This window comes from Orbicella franksi, chromosome 2 (genome assembly GCF_964199315.1).
Source record: "Orbicella franksi chromosome 2, jaOrbFran1.1, whole genome shotgun sequence".
In the NCBI taxonomy this organism is placed as follows: Eukaryota; Metazoa; Cnidaria; class Anthozoa; order Scleractinia; family Merulinidae; genus Orbicella; species Orbicella franksi.
In genome coordinates, this window is record NC_138146.1 from 35673795 (window position 1) to 35695517 (window position 21723).

A 21723-nucleotide genomic window follows, 5' to 3' on the forward strand; every position below is an offset into this window, starting at 1 on the left:
CAAACCAGGAGTGAACGCCAGGGGTTGTGTAGGAACTGTGTTATGAGTACTGCGTCACAGCCATACATTACACTCTGCACTATCTGAGATTGTCTCACCAGTTTTCTTTGTTTTTTCTTTTTTAACCGTTCATATGCCTACGTCGAACGGTCTCGAGATCTATATGCAAAAAACAAATCTATTTTTTAAAAGCTTCGAATAAGTCGCTTCGAATAAGTCCCTTCGCCCCTATTCAACCAGTAGAGGCGGGTTCTAATTAATGAAAAGTAAAGGTTTTAGCTCTAATCACGAGGTAAAACAATAAGTGACATAAGTCAAGTTTTGAATTACATTTAGTCTAAAGGTTTCGAAGATGTTATTTCCTCTGGACAATTTTTTCAAACAAAATCAAATTCAAATGCATTAATTAGATTTAATTTTCCCATCATTTTTCACAAACTCACGACACATTCATAGCAAAGAATATACTACATTTTCTCTTTCACCTTAAAAAGAAACCGCGCAAAAAATTCCTCTCTCTACATAGATATTGAAAATTGTAAATAGGATTCCAGAGTTATATCCTTTTAATTCGATGGGAAAGATCTTTTGCTCATTAACTCTGCCTTCTATTTAATTTTAAACGTAAATTTTGATCGAATTATCTGTCACCGAACCTCAAGCATTTACAGTAAATGTACCGTTTCAAGCCCCTTAGCCAAAATTGCAGGATAAACCGTAGAAGAATGCATCTATTGTAAGAAAAAACTATCGTTTTTCTCTTGTTCGTGTTCAGTCATTGCATTGAAATATTTAAGATAGTAGAGCTTTGCAATGAAGTTTACAAAGTTCTGCATAATGTTGATACAGCGAGCATCGCCCAAGTTCGAAAGTCACCGAACCGCAAATTATGTCGTGTTTACAGGTACTGAGGTGACCGAGGAAACAGTTCAATTTATCTACCTTGGTATTACCTATCCCGACCTAACCTTGAACCATGCATGCATCGATCCTACAAACTCGGTTGACGTGGATGAAGAGTTGCTTTACAATTCAGCCACTTCAGGGAAAGCAATAAGACGACCTCTGAGTAACCAATTAACGGCTGTGGCTTTTGACAGAATGAATGATACATGCGACGACATTTACTTGAGGAATCACCAGACTCACAATAAGTTTGTTAAGACTCTAATTTCAAACCAGGCAAATGGATTGTCATTGCTTCGCAAAAGTGGGTCCTCAAATTTAACGAAAGTTTTTTAGTCATATCAGTTTTATATGTTTTATTCGATTCACTTTATGTTTTGTTTTTTCAACTTACCATAACTTATTGGTTATATCCCTTTCAGCATTTTCCTGCTCTACCCCTTTTACATGTTCAAAACATACCTCTGATACCTGCCTGTAAGGACTATCAGTGTTATTATATTAATTGTTGTTCTTGAGGAAGGTCTACACTGACCTTGTCTTGAGAACTGATAAAACAACAATAGTGTTCAACGTTACCCTTTAGGGCATTACTTCGCGGATATTGTCCAACACCCGTGACATGTTAAGGTTTCGCCCCCGGATATTCTGTTTCTCTGTCAGCCATGTCTTCTTTTTGGTATCGTAGTAGCGATCCAAAACGTATAACGACCATGGTATGTTTACACTGCGAAGCTCACTCACAAAAAAGCGTGCAAAGCTTATCACTTCATCTTCATTCAAGTCTCCATCTTTGTTGTCTTGAGGCATCCAGGCACCAAGGTATGTCCGCAGTTTGAATTTCTCCGTGAAATTAGTTGCCTCATAGATCGCATTTTTGACATTTTCTTGGCCTTTGGTGGTACCGTTTCCCTTCCAGTATTTCTGCCCATCTTTCTTTTTGTTCGGCCCTGAGGCATAAATGTGCCACTCCGCCATCATATATGAATCATTGCTATAAATTGTGCTTTCGATGTTTTCCAGGTCCTTCGCAGTCTTTCCTGGCGATCCGAGAATCAGTATCCGCTGACCGTTGTTGCCACCTGTTCCACGAATCGCTGCCACCACATCTGCGGTCCAGTTGTTGTATTTATCAATTCTTTTGCGAAGACTTTCGTCGCAGTTTGTCCCACATTCGTCTATTCCTAATTCTGTAAAAAGATTGAAACTCAATTTGAAATGCTTGTCTTTCAATTGCTGCGCCACTGCTGTCCACCAAGCCACATAAGCATCATGGTCCTCTTCTGTAGCATAGGCCTCGGCGTGGTGGTGAATCCACGACACAATTGGGATGACCTTGTGCTTTAAGCAGTGATCAACAACGGTGGTCAAATTTCCAAGAAACCAAGTAAAGTTTGTGGCTGTGTAATCGTATGAGTAGAAATCTGCCCTGCATCGCAGCCTTAAGTTCTTAAATCCTTTATCACTGACGTTTTTAATGTTTTGTTCGGAATATTTCTTCATGGGCCCCTTTGTCTTGAACCAGTTTGTGGCAAAGCCCGGACCTACCAGCTTTTGGTACCGTCCTGGCGGAATTGGTTTTGATTCATCTGCCACAACCAAATTGACGTAGAACAGTGCTATGGCTAAAATGATGACAGTGTTTCTGGCCAACAAGACCGCCGTGGAAACGTAATAAGGTTTGGATGCTAAAGGACCGCCTTTTGATGTCCTTGGCATCTCGTGGGGTGACGATCTGACGATTCAAATACATCATGGATCAGTTCTAAGAGGTAATAAGCTTATCAAACAAACCACAATTTACAAGCCAGTTTAGCTGAACTTCCAAACAAATGTAATTTAAACGATCGTAATAACGGGATGGCCGTAACGCAGAGTTCCACTGTAACAGTACGTACCGGCACTATGTCTTCAGTTCAACAGTTCAAGAAAATAGTTTGGTATAGGATCAACTAATGGAATCACTATTCTGATCATCAGATAATAGTTATCGTTTAGGCTTATGGCTTTATGTTTAAACTATCTTAAATTCTTACACAAATCTTTTTTGAGGCAATCTGACAATTCACGCATTTGAGAGTCAATAGCGTTTACCTAGGTTGCTATTTTGTCTCACGTTATGCTCCGCTCCATGCCTCTGCGGCGTTCCCTATGTGACGGTGTGAAAAAACTCAGTAAACATCAACATAATAAATTATATATCTTTTTCAGATTTTTCTCTGGCAGTTTCCCTGGCTTTTTTTATTGCCAGCAGATTTCTTCCGTTGAAAATGAAACAGGTACATATCAATTCCTGCTGAGAAAAATGTGACAGCTTGGTACAGGTTATTTTTTGACCAGTTTTCAACGACGGATCAATGAATTTCGCGTTTTTGTACCCTCACGGAAAATTCTCACTAGGACCAACCTTGCAATTGTGTTGAGTTCTCAAAGTTTTGGTTGCACTAGTAATGGGTTCGAGTAAAGTGTTTATAAAATAGCTAACAGACTGTCGCATCCTTTTACACACCTGGGTGGAGAGAGGCCCAGTGGGAGTAAAGTATCTTTCCCAAGAATACAACATAATGTCCCCTGCCAAGGCTCGAACCAGGACCACTTGATCCGTAGTCCAGAGGGCTTATCATTAAACGACCACACCCACACAACCAAGAAAAAGGACGAGAACAATTTCCCTTCAGAAATGGCAGTATCACGTTATACTTTTGGTCAGTACCCTTTGATAAAAATAAAATCAAATCTGACTCTCTTAAGGGACTATTATCTGTCAGCCACTCATTGCCACCCCGGGAGTGCCACTAAATGACATTTTTCCGCTGACCAAAGTGGGATTAAGGGAATTTGAGGAGATAATCGAAAACACAGATTCAAAAATAGCGAGAACGCACACACAAACATTGTTTGTTTCACTGAATAAAATCACTGCAAATTGGCCTGGAGAATATAAAAGATTGAAGCAAGAGATGATGATCTAAGAGAACACATCCCCCAAACATGGGCCTCTTCCGATGATAATCTTTTCAATCTAGTTTTAGCGCGTGGTCATACTGCGAGGCTATTCTAGGAAAGACACGTGATTGTTCGATTTAAATGACGTATAACATTAGGGGTTTGGTTTAGGGAAGGATCCTTCTTTTGAGGGGAGGTTGGGCAAATTTTGGGGGGTATGAAATGTTGTTCTCACCGTCAGGTTGTGCATGATTTTTGTTTTTCGGTGGGCAATAGCTTGTGCAATAATTTTGTAACATCAAGAATCAGAAAAAATGATAGTAATTAGAACTTGCTCGATATTTTCCCCATGGCTTCCCATGCACGATTTTTGTTCAGTCATCAGTTTTTTCTGTGCAGGATTTGTATTGGCGAAATTTGACTTGGCAGCCATTGCGCCTCACGTGAATCCGTCATGCAGAGAAATGAAAAGACTTATTTTCGAAGTAAACTTCGGATAAGCACATAGAGGATAATTTTCCTGCCCAGCGATTTGAAAATGCTTTCCAAAAAATGCTTTCATTCCTGTAAATGATACCGAAAATTACTAGGAATGGCGTGGACTCCATGAAAAGTCGACGGATACGCGAAAATGCAGTCAACTTTCTTGGAAGTTCGCAGTAGTCTCCAAATTCGAGGATATAGTGAGCATCCTGTGGTAGAATACATCTCCAGTGACCCAATAAAAACATCCACGGAAAGACCTAGCTGGACGCTGGATAACATTTTTAAAGTTATGAGATGTGCATTCAAATCGTTCAAATTTTGCTTGCGTTACATATAGTAAATGTTGTATCAAAATATTGCATTATTACTGGGAAACTAACATGAAAGCCAGACATTTTTATGGAATGATATGGTATAGCAAGGAAATAGCCAGTGAGAAAAGTAAACCGACCGCAAACAGCAACGGTAATTAGTTTGTGGTTTTGAGGTTTCCTCCTGTGTCCTGAACTTTATTGTACTTGGTCAGCACACTATTGAACTGTCAGAATCAAATCAGTGTTCACGGTTTTCTGAGCTTCACAGTGAGAAAAAAAAAAATCAGTTATTTAAATTTTAAATCCATCCAAATTCCTGAGTCCAAATATTTCCATCATTTATGGCGAGGCAACCATTTCCGGTGCGGGAATCATTTATGGTGGGATCCCGGGAACCATTTCATATCTGTCTGTTACGATCGCTCACGCAATCTGTTTGATTTCGAGAATATGTGCAATTTTAAGCACTCTCTCATAGGCCACGGCCTAATTTCCCCAGAACAAAAATCATAGCTTTTAAAAGCCCATCCCTAAAGGGGTTTCATCTCTAAATTTCGTTTAATTCGTGATAAAGGTAGATAGTGATAGTGATTTCCATAGAGAAACATGGAGGTTTCTTCCAGGTTTCGCACAATGTCAGAATTTTTTCAAATGTTATATAAATTACAATGTAAAACTGGAAAAGTTGTAGCATAAGCTGATTGCATGTGGATATCTTCTGCCTTTATGCAGTTTTCTTCAAAATGGCTAATTTTCAAGCCTAAATTTTTCATATTGGCCCTGAAATCTAGTATCGCCATTTTCTGCCAAAATAAAAATCCATTTGGCAAATGAACCACTTAGCAATGAATAGTTCAATATGGACTACTAATAGCCAGAGTTTGAGCGATTTCGAAATGTTCAAGTTTGCCACTCAATGTTTGGTTTTTATGGACAAGTGCTCTTAAAAGTTGGGTCGAAACTATCTTTTGAAAGGTACAATGAATTTCTTTTGTCGAAATCTTATGACCCTCTTCCCAAAAAAGCTATTTTGTCAATCTGAGAATTGTCAATTCACTGGAGTGGCTAAGTTCATTTGCTACGATCGGGGTATTCCCAGTATTTTTTAACTTAATTTTTGAAATTGTCATTGCTGTCTCTTGTCTAAATATTGTTTCTTCTTGGTTTCTTAGTCCTCGGCAGATCAGAGCATTTAAAGATTTTTCGCGGGAAATAGGTCAAAGGTCAATGACATAAATTTACAAGCCATGCTTAGTGTATGAATTGAAGGCATGTAAACCGGTGATGACTGGTGATTGTCAGTGTGTTCGTAAAAATAAAGAAGTTCAAACTTGATTGGTTTGACCTGGCAGTGTCTCTATGCGGTTCCGCAATATGAAAACAGTATACTTACTTAACCAAAGCGCTAGCAAATGCGCGGAGTGTGGGGTACATGTTTCCTGGCCCTCTTAATAGTATTTTATTTACCTTTTTGGTTCCCGTAGAGTATTCAGTTGTTCCCTAAAATTTTGTTGCTGAGTTCTCTATAATAGTAGAGATTTCCATTGTTCCCTGAAAGTAATCCGAAAGAAATCTTTTGTTTCCTTGATAAAACGCCCATGTTCCTTTGTTCTTAAAAACTCCTGAGAGGTCTTCATATTTAACTCGCTGATAATTGACAATAATTGACAAGCTGGTAAAATTCAGTTTCAAAACCAAGTAAGTGGGTTGTATTTACCCTTGCTAGAGCAGGTCTTCCAATTCAAGAGGAGGTCTTATTCATATTTTATCATTTTCACAGAAATAAAGTCAAACGTAGATAAACTGATGTGACAACCAACTGATCTTAAATCTTGCTACAGACTTGGTCTTGAACAGAATACATTTAGAGCAGGCCTCAAGGTAGGTATTAAGAATAGTTACAATAAGACAAGAAACATGCAATCTCATAACAGTTTTAAAGTATTCAAAAACTTTGTGTTCCTTTTTAATTTTTTTTTTTTCAAGTTGTGTTTTTTTTATTCGGTGCTTTGGCCTCGCTGCTCGTTGACTATCTCTTCGTTGTTGTACCCTATTTCAGACCAATCCGATGAGACCAATTATTACAAAGTTATTTTAAAACTATTTTCGGGAAGCTTTTTAGACTAATGTAATTTTACTAGCGCTTTATTAATAATTTGGTAAGGCTACCGATCTTTGTAAAAATCAGCTAGTAATTGAAAGAATTTCTCTTGCTCACACCTAGAACCCTTTGGAAAAAAATTATTACAATTTAGTATAGTAGTATGACTTACCTACAAAGGTTATACTAACCAACAGTTGATTCTGTTTTGTTTCTGCTTCATTAGTGCAGGAGAAAGGAAGAGATAAAATGCTTACCTTCCTTGTTCTACAACAAATCTTTTTGCTGTTGTGGAGCTGTGGACCAATACCTACTTCAGGTATGTCATCTTATTCAACTCTTAGAGTAAGAGATACGTAGAAAAGTACTCAGCACAATGTAGCAAAGAAAAAGAAACACATCAACTAGGCTGGTTAAATAGCTTCCTCGTAAAAGTCCATTATCCATAGTATAATCCAAAGTGACTGAAAACAGTTACATTAACCAACCAACTTGGTATAAATCTTCGTCAGCTTCGTCAGGCTTCGAGCCATATCTCGGTGAAGGCAGTTTTCAATACATGCGACAAAATTATGTTATGATTTTGCTGTAATTCTGGCATTTCACGGCTAGCCAGTTGCTCAAAAACAATGTCATGTACATGGTTTTACCCATATTATAGTAAACCAACGAAGGAAAAGCCCCGGGGGGGGGGGCACTGCCATATATGGGCTATATAGGTATGTGCCGCTGTGAAGGGTATGGTTTTCAAGCAGTTTACTCTAAGATAGGGTATATCAATCAGAGCGTTTGGCTCTAGAATAGGGTATAATTTTTCACAAAACTGACTAGTTGGTTGAAGATTTTATCTAGACTAAGGAAACCAGGAATTGCTACTCAAAAATATAAAAAAAAATCAAATCAGCAAGTTTAAGTTTACGCAAATCAGCCTCAACAGTGTCGATAGATGAGGCGGGGGGGGGGGGGATTTGGGGAGTTTACTCTAGTATAGGGTAGCAGCAAAATTCAGCTGAACTAGCTCTGGTATAGGCTAAGGGTTCCAGGGTTCCAGCGGCACATCCCCACCCAGAAATTCCCAAAGTACCTCCCCCGGGGGAAAAGCGAACCCCCAATCTAAAGAGGAAAGTTGTTCTGTTAAAAAGCAGGCAGAACCTTGCTTGAATCTTTGGAAAATGTTGAATTAATTCGTCACTAAGTAAGGAGGTTATAAATGTTATTACAAATATCATATTATTCTTCCCACTATGGACAATTAGACAGCGCAGTAAAAAACCTACATACCCTCTTTTTAGGTACAATTATTTTTCTCGTTTTCTATCGTGCTATATGAAAATATGATTAACGAGATGCTCGTTACGCACGAAAAGACTGCAATCAACACAAATCAATTTGGACCCTTAGGTGCTAACAACACAAGATAAATTCACTGGCCCAGCGGTTTAAAAATTGATGCAGACCCGTAGAACAAATTTGAAAGTATATAGGGGGTACCAAGTTAGTAACTCCCAAGGGAAATACGGTGGCATCTTAAAGTTAATTCTGGAATGTTTTGTGTCCCACAATGAACAATTTTGTTGTGAGATCCAAGGTATTTAACTTTGTATCTGCTTTTTTCCACCTGGTAGGCAATTCTTCGTGTCTTCATAGTACTCTTTATGACTTTGAGGATCCAAACCAGAAAAGCTGCTTTCACCCAATTCCAAAGTCACCGGGAACCGTGGACCAGTCCACTGACATCGAAACTGTAAAGCACGGGCAGAATTCGCTCATGTGGAAAGCGGACAATGTGTCAAAGCTGCAGTTACAGGCTTCAACATTCACGATTCCTAACGACTGGCTTAAACGCGGCGGCGTAAAAGTCTGGATCTACAAGAGGGAAAGTTCTCCTGGAAAAACGTTACAAGTGGAGTACGAACATTCGTCCAAAATCGTCGGTAGGTTCAAAGCCAATCTTACTTTTCAAGGATGGCGAGGAATTTGGGTGAAATTTTCAGAATGCAAGGTGTCACGTAGGAGTGTAACAAAAAGCACCGTTATCGACAAAGTAAATTTTGTACTAAGCGACGCCGACACCATCTACATAGACTTGCTCGAGTTTCAGAAAAGCTTTGCTAAACAGTCACGTGACAAAGTAGTTCCTCCAATCAGTCCACTTGGCTTGGCAGTGTATGACGCGAGTAATACTTTTCAGCGAACTCAAAAGTGGAGTAAAGAACCAATTCCTTCGTCACCCTTGGCAGTTGACGAAATAAAGAAGAAGAGCTTGGAACATATCGAAAGCCGACTCAGAAACTGGTATTGCGACGAGACTAAAACAACTTCAAGCTTCTCAAAAGGAAGCTTCCTGAAGAAAAGGTGGAATTCCCTTTTAAGCAGTGTTAATAAGGCGCATAAAGAATACGACAACTTAATTTTTGACGGAGGAAAAATCGTTGGACCACCTTTGTTTTGCAGAAACTGCAGATATGGGGAATATAGCAAAACGGATAAGACGAGAAAGTATGGTTTTATTATGGAAACTATTCTTCTACCGCTGGCGTTGGAATATTATCTAAGATCGCGTGCAAATGAAGTAGCGGATGCTGCTTCAGGCCAACTAGCCGAGCTTAACTCTGGGGACCCGGATAGGATGAAAGATGCGCACATTGTTATCGCAGGTGAAGATAAAAACATGCAAACGATATTTAAAAGGTACCTGCCCAACTCGAAAACGTGGACGCTAAGTCAAGTTGAGACTGCAATAAACACGTTAAACCTTGATCGACTAAGCAAGATAACCAATCTCCTGGAATATGTAAAGCAACAAGGATTTGCAGATGGCAGTGGCCTCGGATCACTTGATCATGAAATGAACAGGGACGACACTGGATTCATGCACGCTCTGTTTCTTATTAGTGACTCTCTGAGAGTTCCTTCCAACAAAAGCAAATTGCTGGATCTGATAAACACAGCCAAATGGTATAACGAATTTGGAGAAATTTATCAATCGCCGACATTCGAATTCAAGGGAACCACTGCAGACCGCATGATTCAACTGCCGCTGTACAGACTGATGACTGTGCTGGTTATGCCAAGTGATGACGAAGATGAAGTAAAAGCTAAAATCCGTGACATGGACGCTTTAGTAAAGTGGATAGAGAATGCTTTGACTGTGAATGAAGGTCTTGGAGGAGTCTTAAAGCCTGACTTCACAGGATTTCACCATAAAGCGTTTTATGCCTCAGCTTATGTTCCGCAAGCCTTACACGAGGCAGCAATGATTCAATACCTTCTTGGAGGAACTGAATTTGCTTTATCACAGTCATCAATCAACAACATCAGAAGAGGACTGGAGACTTTGCGTCTTATAGCTCTCAAGTATTCAACTCCAAACAGTGTCAATGGACGTTTTCCACATTACTTTAACCATGCACTCATCAAGGCTGTATTACCAGGCTATGCTTACATCGCTGTTTCCCATCCTTCAAGTTTACCTTCCACGATACCAAAAGGGATAGAAGTGATCGATGTGAAAGAGCCGCAAATGTTTTTGCGGTTATATAACGACTCTTCTATTAACGACTATTTAGAAGATGGACAATCAGATAAGGGCAAGTACTATCCAAACAGTTTGGGATCTCTGGACATTATGGAGAAAGTGAGTACATTATCATTCTTTCTTATTTGAATTGAGCTAATTCTCTCAGCAGTTGTAGCGTTCATCCTTGGCTATCAAGTTATAGTATAGGGCTTGAAGAAAGAATGTACCTCGATCTAACTTTCCAACAAAGTATATTATCCTTACAAACTACTCAGTTATACCACCGAGCATTTGTCAGGCAAAGGAAAACGTTAACACAAAAGTATGATTTCAATACAATTTGGAAACATTTCAAATTGAGTATGGGCTGCCTCTATACAAAGGTTGTTTGCTCCCATCCTTTGTGGATAATAGTAATAATAATAATAATAATAATAATAATAATAATTACGTTTCTATAGCGCTATAATTGTAACAGATTTCTTTATCAACATGATATTCGGATATCCCGCATCAGTAGCATCATCGAAAATTATGGGACAAAGGTTTCTGGAATCTTATGAAACGTTTTTTGTTATATTGGTAGGTAAACTCCACTGCTGCGTCTCTAGGCATATCTGCTGAAAAATCCCCTGAAGGGCACTGGTCCAAGAATTTTGCCGCTTTATCCGTCCATCGACGAGAGGACTGGGCTGTAACGGTCAAAGGCTTTAACCGTTTCCTCTGGGACTATGAAAGTTCATCCCGCGAAAATATTTACGGATTATTCGCCAGTCATGGTGCGCTCCTGGTTGCAAACAGTGAAAGAGATCTTGAGGTGCATGACGTTAAACATGGATGGGATTGGGCCAAAGTCCCTGGGGCAACGACCATTGCGATGGCGACTAAAATTCTAGATGACTTAGACATGGGAGGAAAAGGAAGGTTCTACAACCCACGGCCTCTAGCCGGAGGACTCACGTTTAAGGGTTCCAGAGACTTGGAAAATGGCTTGTTTGGCATGGACTTTAGACAACCGCAGTATGGATTGAAAGACTGGAGAAAAAAGATAATATTCGAGTTTAAGAAGTCAGTTTTCTTCTTTGAAAACTTGCTGGTGTGTTTAGGTAGTAACATTCTCGCAGAAGAGACTAAGGGGAATGTTGTTCAAACAACCCTTTTCCAAGACAAGCTTGTCGATGGAGTAAATTCCTCACTTATTAAGGTTGATGGGGTTCCCAGAAGGTACTCACCAACATTCTCCGCCATGACACCGTCGTTGTTAGACAGAAATCATACAACTCTCACTGATGCCAAAGGAAACCATTACTACATACCAAAATCCAGCAGATCAATGTTAAAAGTTCATGTTGAAAACCAGATCTCTAAGACAGATAATGGGAAACGTAAAACATCTGGGCATTATGGTACGGCGTGGTTTGAACATGACAAGTCACATCCAGACTACGAATATGCTGTCTTAATACCGACCATGTCGAATGATTCACAACTGGCAGATGACATATCAACGGCCCAAGAAACCGTGGGTAGTGAAATTTACAAAGTCTTGAAGAGAGATTCGACTGCCCATGTGGTCCAGTTTCTTCCTTCAAAGCAGCTGGCAGGGTCAGACCTCAACTTTCCTCTCACAGGTTATGTGATGTTTGCAGCAGCAAAGTCACTTCCACTGGATGGCCCAGTAGAAGCAGTAAATGAAGATAATTGTCTTGTCATGGCCGAGGAAACTGAGGACGCCATATACCTCAGTATTTGCTCGCCAGACTTGAATCTCAACACGAAATCAGGTCCTCTACATGGTTCCAATGACGTGGGAGTAGAGTTGCTTTACCAGTCATCCAGTCAAGAAAGAGAAATAGACGTGACGCTTAAGAAAACAGTGGAAACGACAACTAACGATGTTAAAGTCCACGGTAAACCAGATGCCTACGACGCCATCGTAAAGGTCGATGATCACGGCAAAATCGTTCGTTTTCTGAATCTCAAAAATGGCTTTAGTGTTGAAGTGAAATTGAAGAAGAAGAATAATAACATTGTCTCGTAGGTAATCTACTACAGCTTAAAACCAATCTCAATCATTCAATCAATCAATCAATCAATGAATTTATGCATTTACATTGGTCTGTACAAAGACGTAACCTATAAAAAAAAGGTGTAAAAGTGCCTGATGATCTTAAAAATGCAGATTGCGTAGATCTGATTTAGAGTGGTAACTGAATACTACTAGTTAAAACAAATTCTAAAAATGTCAATGCAAATACAAATTACAATGCAGATATAATCCTTCTTCTTTCGATGTTTGTATGATCATTAATGAAAAAAATAAAAACTGTTATCGATTCACTTGCACTCGTTTGATAGTTTCTTTGCTGTGCTCCTCTCTTGATCATAAAAATTGATTTCTCCCTCCAGCTCTAATACCTCGCGGGCATGTGGGTAAAAAAAAACTACCCCTCTTGGATTTTGATGCTCTTCTTCGTAACCTAAATGGTTTCTTTTGGACATCTCATTCACGACCCAGCTACTCTCTATACAAGTTAAAGAGTCCCATTCAATCATTCATCGCCTAAAATTGCTCAACCATGTAGCTTCTTTTTCCGTATGATAAATATGACAAAAAGACTTCTAGCTGAATTAAATAGACGGATAACGTACCTTAATAAATTATGTAAGCTGGGAAAATACATAACTCAAATATCACGCTATACTGATATATGTGATATCAAGTGCTCACTTGAATCAGATAAGACCATCTCCGCCAATTTCGTCCGTGACAAATAGGTACAGTTTGTTGATGAGACACTCGGCAACCTCCTGCATCTTTCAGTAACAAAGTTTATGATGAAAAAGAGCTATTAGATTGGAATTTGCTTACAAATATCAATGGGAAAGTGGAAATATCACAAGCGAAAGCTTCAGTTTATTACTCGAGATCTTAAGGGATGACTCGAAAACGAGATTCTCTCGCGCTCGATGAACTGAGAAAGGAAAAGGAAAAAAATACTTATGATCTCGATCTGCATGTTGGGGTATTGCATTTACCAATGCGGCGGAAAGTCAGGTCATGGAGACTCAGATTCTGTGATCAGTACTGCAATTGAATGAGTTTGACTTATTACATTTTCTCTGGGCACACGTCTGTACACACATACCCCGCCGAGTCTGATGGAAGTTTGTTGCTTCAGTATAGTACAAGACCTTTTTCCTTACTAGTCTTGGCACAATGTAACCATCTTGAGTAAATAAGTTTTATTTGTGTGATGCTAGCAGTTAGTAGTTAAAGGATTTACGAAAAGCATGAAACGATGTCGTTAATTGCAGCACTCTTTTAAACAAGGACTGTACTAATTTTATTTTGTTTAAGGATAGCTGTGGGAAATAGCATGGGTACTTGATACATGTATGACTGTTTTCGTGTAATAAATATAATAGGGTTAAAAGTATTGTCTTGCAAACCTGCATAGTACAATGAAGCAAAGTGATGAAAAATGAGCTAGTGGAAAGACGCCAAAAAACATAAGTAATGCACGCTCATAGGCGTGCCAACAAAAATAATTTACTCAGGTGGGATAACTTGGGGAGAAGGCATATATGGGGCCAGTTAACTCTGTTCTGCAGGCGCTGGGGTTATATGCTGATCATGTCTTCCGTTTTGGCTCCCTGTTGACTAATTATTGCTTTCTTTCGGGGGTTGAAAGGAAATAAAGTTTGTCTGAGCTAAAAATATTTTTTTGGTGTTGGATACGGAAAATCTGAGATATTTCCGTGGTTATTAGGCTTAATTCATTGTGTTATTTGCGGCTGTCCGCCATTTTTTTCACTCTTTATTCCCTACATTATTGCGTGTATGACCTTTCAGTATTTGAACAGATTCTGCCAATATGCTCAAAACTAACTGTGAGTGTCCGAAGTGACATTCAGTTTTAATTACTTTGTCCTCATTCGACGTGACCACTGGTTATCACTGTCAGTAATTCATTATTGAGTTGTCTTCTTCCAGCTTAAATCGTTTTGTTTATCATGGCGCTTTTTAAGCTCTTTATTTTGCGGTATCCATTAGCGTTATTGCCAATCCCTTAACCTAATAAGCTCAAGCAACCATAATAAGGGAACACAGTTATGTTTAACAACGACAGCATGTTAAGAAGCCCCTGTACTTTTTTTTTTTTTTTTACAATTTAAGTCAAAACAATTTCGCCCCCTTCTGAAGTTCGTCATATTAAGCGGATAGCCTGATAATGGCCAATTGAGCGTTTCTCCAAATTAAAACTAGATTAAAGAATTTTCATACCAGCAATAACAAGGCCACCAGTGCGATTTTAACTCTGAGATAAAGGTCCTTATTGCATACAGGTTTGACTGGAAACCTAAATGAATCGCAAAGGATCATCAACTGCCATCTTGATGTTAGCAAATATTTTCTTATTTTTCATCAAGATCTCCAGTTTTCTTGCTAAGATGCGTTAAAACGGAGAGCGTAAAGGAAACACAGGAAACTCTAATAATGGGAGCTTTATTTTTAATAATGTAGATGTTGTGTAATTTTGACGTTGTTTCCTGTGCTCGATAAGTTTTGCTATTATAAAAACCATCTGTTCTTTGGCACCATCCGTTTTGTAGCTGTAGTGAGGAATGGACTGATGTCCACAGGCGACCAGTTGCACCACCAGAAGTAAGGCCTTCTAAGGCTTGAATGATAGCGAAAGTAAGTATTTGTCAAACGCTGTTAAAAGATCAATGTAAGTTATACTGGATTTAAAAAAAATGCACAATACAGACATGACAACGTTAAATTTTTCTTCGTGTCAGAGGCAACAAAAATAGCTATTTTATTATTTTATCTGTAGTTTTTTAACTTCGATGTGGGCCATTCAAAAATATATTCTTCTTTAGGGCAGAGACATCAACTAAATAGCAATTTTATCATTTTACTTGTATAGTCTTTTAATTTCGGTGTGGGACATTGGAAAAGAGAAAAGAGTTAATACTCCTAAGTATTTCAACAAGATTTTTAAGCCTTGAAGTTCTCTCGCCTTAAATTGGGATGTAATAAGGTTCAAATTGTCCATGAGTGATAGAGATATTCTGCGTTTTAGAGAAATTGCTATTGCTATTGACGTTCCTTACGTTTTTTGCATACATGCTGCAAAAAATGGAATTCGAAGCCTGGAACAAAGTTTTCTTTCTTACAGGATCTCTTTAGAGTGTAGAATGGTCGTAATTTTGTATGCAGCTAGTGTGTGTGAAAAAAGAAAAAAATTAGAAAAGGATTGGAAAACTATGGGTTAACTACTATATTGTCCGGGAGCGCTTTTGAATGACAGAGGCTTTTTGTAAAGAATTGAATGATATTTTTACACAAGTTTCTCGATGTCGGATTCGGTTAATTACCAAGAACAGTTTCCATTTCACGTCTTGCAGGATTGCAAATGAAAAAATGCGTCCGAATTTTGGATCTGCTCATATCGAGAAACCTCAAAGGAATATTTCTTTTACTTTTCATTTATTTTCTCAGGTGTCCGCGCTACTTTTCCAATAGGACGATATCAAGCGTTTATATATTAAATGCAAATTATCTGTTATTGAATTTCTAACTTTTCTATTGATTTTGGAGTTATCTTGTCCGCTCTTAACAAACAGCAGACCTTATTTGTATTAATTTGGTGTATTAACGATGCTGTAAATTTTGTTCTTCCTAAAACGAAATTTCTCAAAATTTGGTTAATTAACGGCCGGAGTATCCACCCGTTAGAAAAACGAACAAATGTTGTCATTAACTCCAGTAAGTAATACGCAAGGATTGGTACGAAATAGTTAACTGCCGACAGCGAATATCAGTAAAGCTTCGTCTACATACATAATTGTTCTGAGTTCAATTTCAAGTTTCTACGCGGTTAATTTTCTAGTTATCGGGGCAATAGACAAGTATATGTCACACCTGCCTCCATTTGACTTGTGAACTGAGATAATTAACTGTCATAACTGCATGGCGTGCAATCAATTAAGAGAGTTGTTTTTATCACTGTGCATGGTAATTTTCAGGCAGTTTAAAACATTCCTAGCTCAGCCTATTTCGGTTAGTTTTAACATTTTGAATTGCCAATTTGACCCAATTGTTAAAATCTTGATTGGTTAAAAACTTGCAAACAAGAATTTTCTAAATTTCAGGAAAAAAATTTTCCTCAAAATTTTTATTCACTTCACGCAGTCAACACTCCACCGATTTAATTTGCCGCTTTTTCATCTAGTCGTTTCCTTTAGATCAAACTTAAAGTCCTTTTTGTAAATTTGATTCAGATAATATGAAAAATATCGGCATATATGAAAACACCAATGTTAAAATATTGTTTAGAGAAAGCACCGATGGACGGAAATGATGCAGTTACGTTCTAATAGCTAGTTAAGCACCAAAGAGACTGGTGATTTAGTTCTTTAACGTGAATGTTAGTTGGAATATTTTCTATTCAACACTTCGTTGTCGGCTTGTTGAAACATTCTTTGTTGTTGATAAAGACAACTTTTGACAACTCTTGTCTCAGTTGGATTTTTTCTTGTCTCTTAGGTAGCAAATATGTCCAACAACAGCAACCTGTCCTATACCCAAGGTATTGATCTTTCAACATATTACTTTCTCCCTTCTCCACAAACATGGGCCGTGATAACATGGAGTGTGTTACTCGGAGTCATCGGAATAGTAGCGCTTGTCACAAACGTACTGACCATAGCCGCCTTCACCCAAAAGAGGCTCAGACGACCTCCTCATTACTTACTTATCTCACTGGCTTGTGCTGATTTCATGGTTGCATCCATATCAGTACCGTTATATATCTGTATCACCCTGGGAGTTACCAAGTTAACATTGCGAGCAAGAGCTGCAATCTGGTTTTTTGATTTCCTATCAGGGATGGCGTCAATATTCACTTTGGCAAGTGTCTCACTCGAACGACTCTTTGCCATGGGATGGCCTCTTCGTCACAGAGTTATTCCACCGATAACAAACGCTGTTTTCGTTACAGTACCTTGGGTTCTTGCATTGATAGTGGCATCTTTGCCCTTGTTTGACATGTTCCGGTTATTGCCACACCTTTTCATGTTTCAAGTGATACTAGCATCTTGTTCCTTTCCAATTGTAGTGACTATCATAGCTTACATAACGCTTTGGTTTAAGGTAAAAACAAGCGACACATCTGGACACGAAAGAAGCAGAGAAAAGAACAAGCGACTAGCGATCACACTTGTTATCGCCTCTTTCATTTTTCCATTTACCTGGTTGCCTTATACAATTGTGTTAAGCATTATAAACCTCTGCATGAAGTGTGTTTTTTCGAATGTTAAGCTTTTCAATGGTCTTTCTATGATATGCATGTTTATGCACCTCGCTAATTCTTTTCTGAATCCACTTGTGTATATTTTAAGAATTCCTGAATTTCGTGGAGCTATTCGAGAGCTCATCTGTCGCAATCGTCCATTCCGACGAGTTGGCGTTACACCATTGGCTAATACAAGGGCAAGAAATCAAGCCAATCAAGCACCATCTCTTGCTGGTAGCCATGGTAACTAGAAAATATAGTGTAAAAGTAAGCTTTAGTTCAAGTGTAAGGGTACATAAAAGAACCTTAGACCTTAGACCATCGCCAGCGTTTTCTCTGGCCAACATATTTTTAAGTTCGCCAAAAGAGCCAGGATGCAGAATAAAAGAGATAATCCTCCATGGAAGACTTACTCCCAAAGTAAATGTATTTCTTTTAGGTGTTAAATAAGGTTGTTTTGTCTTGTTTCCCATTGGGATAATCAGACCTTTATAAACCACTCCTTTTAAATATCACACCACTTGACGCCGACCAGTTTACTCCAGGCTACTTTTCCTTGTTATAATTATTATTGTGTAAAATAGTATCTAACTCTTTCGTGTATATTCTCTGCTTTGTAACTCGACGTGTGTCAGTTTCTTGTGAATAAACTCGATTACTGACGGCCCCCTCCCTCCCATTATTTGTCTCCTTTACTTATAATACGAATTTTGTCTAATGGGCCGAACGAAGCGAAATAAAAAACAATCCGCGGACAAATTTACCTTACCCCTATCAGACAAATAAATTTCCTACCCTTTGATTACCAGACGTTATTAAATTAGACGAAAAACGAAATCGAAAAGAACAGTTCTATGACTTTCTATGTATCTCAAATTAAGTCGGCAACTTAACAGTCCACTCCTTACTCTACAAGAAGCTCCTGACTCTGCGGGATACTGATTTGAGGATGCGTTGTCAGTATAACACCAACCAGTCACCACGGGAACTTCCGTTGATCTTACGTCATCATTAACCAATCACCGTACCCGATACCCCTTGGCGGGTGTTTTATCACATTTCCCGATACAAGTTTTCGCGCTCATTTCCTGTAAATCGAGATCTTGTCGAACAATTAGTAACTCCGTCGCGCAAATATATATATGTTATTTGCCCGCTGGGAGGTCCGTATAGTGAAAAACTGTGACCGAGGTCTTGAAAATGCAGACAGCATGATGGCTCCACTCCATGGAGTCATCACCTGATCGTGGTGGAGTGGTTTGCGTGCCCCAGTGACCCCTAGAGCTATGTCGGCGGGTGCCATGTGCACCTGGTAGGGTCACCCATGCCGAACAGGTCAAAGGGTAGGGGTCAGACGAGGAGGCTCCCTGGTCCTCCAGGTTGGGGGTTGGGCTGCGGGCTGATAACCCGCTCCTGTAAAAAACATATTATTACCGAAACCAGAAGCAGAATAATTTCAAATGATCTGGGGGACGTCGTGGTCACTCCTCACACCATGAGAGGATCGATGACGCATGGGGGTGAAAGCCAAACGGAGGCCCTTGGGCAGATGAGATCACCAGTCCACCCAAAGAACGTCATGAAGATAGGAAACTGGAACGTGAGAACGCTATACCAGAGTGGAAACATAGCACAGGCATCAAGAGAGATGAAGAAGAGAGGTATTGAAATCATGGGAATTAGTGAGACACATTGGACAGGACAAGGAAAAGCAGTACTGGAGGGGGGAGACACTATCATATACTCTGGCAGAGAAGATGACAACCACAGAGGCGGAGTAGGAATACTGATGACCAGATTCGCAGCAAGATCACTCATAGATTGGACACCAATAAGCGAAAGGATAATTACAGCCAGGTTCTATTCCAAGCATGTTAAGATGAAGATTGCACATGTATATGCACCAATAGAGGATGCAGAAGAATCTGTAAAGGACGAATTCTACGAGAGACTACAGGATGTGTTGAATAACAAAAAAGAACACGATATGCTGGTAGTCACAGGTGATATGAACGCAAAGGTCGGTGAAGACAACCGAGGTTATGAGAGAATCATGGGTAGACAAGGCATTGGGAGAATGAACGACAATGGAGAAAGACTTTGCGAATTTTGTGATATGAATGAACTGATAATAACAGGAACGTGGTTTCCACATAGAGATATTCACAAAGCCACCTGGGTATCGCCGGATGGAAAAACGAGAAATCAAATAGACCATGTGCTGATAAACAAGAAGTTTCGTAACTCAGTAATTGACACCAGAGTCTATAGATAAGCAGACATTGGAAGCGATCACCATCTTGTATGCACGAAAGTGAAGCTAAGACTACGAAAACAACAACCCAAAGAACAGGGAAGTATAAGGGCAAGGTATGACACCAACAAGTTGAAAGAAAAGAACGTTTTGGAAACCTTTATGATCACTTTGCAGAATAGATATCAGGCATTGGAAGAGGAGTCACCGGATGGAGAGGAGGAGGACGAGATAGAAAAGGAGTTTCATATAATGGAAGAAGCATACACGAAGACGGCAGATGAAGTATTAGGCCGTCCTAGGAAGAAAAGAAAGCCATGGATAACAGAAGAATCATGGGCGCTTGTGGACCAAAGAAAAGAGATAAACAAGAAGATTCTAAGTACTCGTTCAGAGAGGATCAAGAAACGACTAAGAACAGAATACAAGGAAAAGAGTAAAGAAGTTATGAAGAGCATAAGGAGTGATAAAAGGAAGTGGATGGATGGCATCGCAAGTGAGGCAGAGGATGCTGCAAGAAAACAAAAAATGAGAAAATTATACGGATTGACGAAAGTGTTATGCAATGAAAGACCTAAGAGCAGCACAGCCATCCTTGATAAGAGCGGTAATCTCGTGAGCGGAAAGAAAGAAATGCAGGCAAGATAGACAGAGCATTTTAGAGAAGTACTGAACAGAGAAGAACCAACAGATCCTATAACAATGGAAGATGAATGTGAGTTCGAGCTAGGCGAATTGATTGAAGAAATCGCGATCGCTGAACCAACAATTGGCGAGGTAAAAGTAGCAATTGAGCGTTTAAAGAATGGGAAATCTCCAGACGTCGACTCCATCACGGCTGAATTGTTAAAGGCGCACAAGGAATTCTCGGCAACGAAAGTGCATCAGCTACTGGAGAAAGTATGGAAACATGAAAAGATCCCGGACAAATGGAAAAGAGGGTTGATCATCAAATTGCCAAAGAAGGGAAACCTCAAAGAATGTAAGAACTGGAGGGGAATTACTCTACTTTCAGTAGTCGGCAAAATACTTGGACGGATTGTGATTGATCGAATACAGAATGGAGTTGATATCAGACTGAGGAACGAGCAAGCAGGGTATAGAAAAGGCAGGGGAACAACAGAACAGATTTTCATATTAAGGAACATCATTGAACAAGCAAACGAGTGGCAGGCAAGCTTATATATTAACTTCATAGACTTTGAAAAAGCATTTGATTCCATCCACCGTGAAAGTCTATGGTTAATTATGCGGAAATATGGAATCCCGAACAAGATAGTAAGGATGGTAAAAGTGTTCTATGAAGACTTCAATTGTGCTGTAGAAGATCAGGCAGAAGCATGTGAGTGGTTCAACATCAAAACAGGCGTCAAGCAAGGATGCAATATGTCTGGATTTCTATTCTTGATAGCTATGGATTGGATTACGAGAAGGACTGTAGGAAAAGGAGAAAACGGAATCAGGTGGAACTTTACATCTAAACTCGATGATCTAGATTTTGCAGATGATGTGGCGCTTTTGTCTTCTACTAAACAGCATATACAGAACAAGACTACTAAAATGAATGAGGAAGCAAGACGGGTCGGACTGAAAATCAACAAAGGAAAGACAAAGGTGATGAGGATCAACGGGAAGAGTCAGGAGAAGGTTGCAGTAGATGGGCAAGATATCGGCGAAATTGAGGAGTTTAATTATCTGGGGGCTACCATTTGTAAGGAGGGAGGAGGAATGAAAGATCTGAAAAACAGGCTGTCCAAGACGAGAGGCACATTTGCCAGACTCAAAAGAATATGGAACTCAAGGAACATCATGAAGAGGACCAAGCTTAGACTGTTTAAAACCTTAGTTGTACCGGTGCTACTGTATGGATGTGAGACATGGAAGATGAA

General features: G+C 39.3%; 3 protein-coding genes across 3 annotated transcripts; 2 read left to right on the forward strand and 1 right to left on the reverse strand.

Moving 5' to 3' along the window:
• Positions 1-1138: 1138 nt before the first annotated feature.
• LOC145469946 (uncharacterized) lies at positions 1139-2693 on the reverse strand. The gene has a single exon (XM_081453768.1). The coding sequence runs from the start codon at positions 2623-2625 to the stop codon at positions 1489-1491; it is 1137 nt and encodes a 378-aa protein (XP_081309894.1). The 5' UTR covers positions 2626-2693; the 3' UTR covers positions 1139-1488.
• A 5563-nt stretch (positions 2694-8256) lies between these two features.
• On the forward strand, positions 8257-12323 carry LOC145469954 (chondroitin sulfate ABC exolyase-like). Its single transcript, XM_081453780.1, has 2 exons — positions 8257-10390; positions 10860-12323. The coding sequence occupies exons 1-2, from the start codon at positions 8315-8317 to the stop codon at positions 12312-12314; spliced, it is 3531 nt and encodes a 1176-aa protein (XP_081309906.1). The 5' UTR covers positions 8257-8314; the 3' UTR covers positions 12315-12323.
• A 4339-nt stretch (positions 12324-16662) lies between these two features.
• LOC145469963 (adenosine receptor A3-like) lies at positions 16663-17858 on the forward strand. The gene has a single exon (XM_081453792.1). The coding sequence runs from the start codon at positions 16842-16844 to the stop codon at positions 17829-17831; it is 990 nt and encodes a 329-aa protein (XP_081309918.1). The 5' UTR covers positions 16663-16841; the 3' UTR covers positions 17832-17858.
• Positions 17859-21723: the final 3865 nt, after the last annotated feature.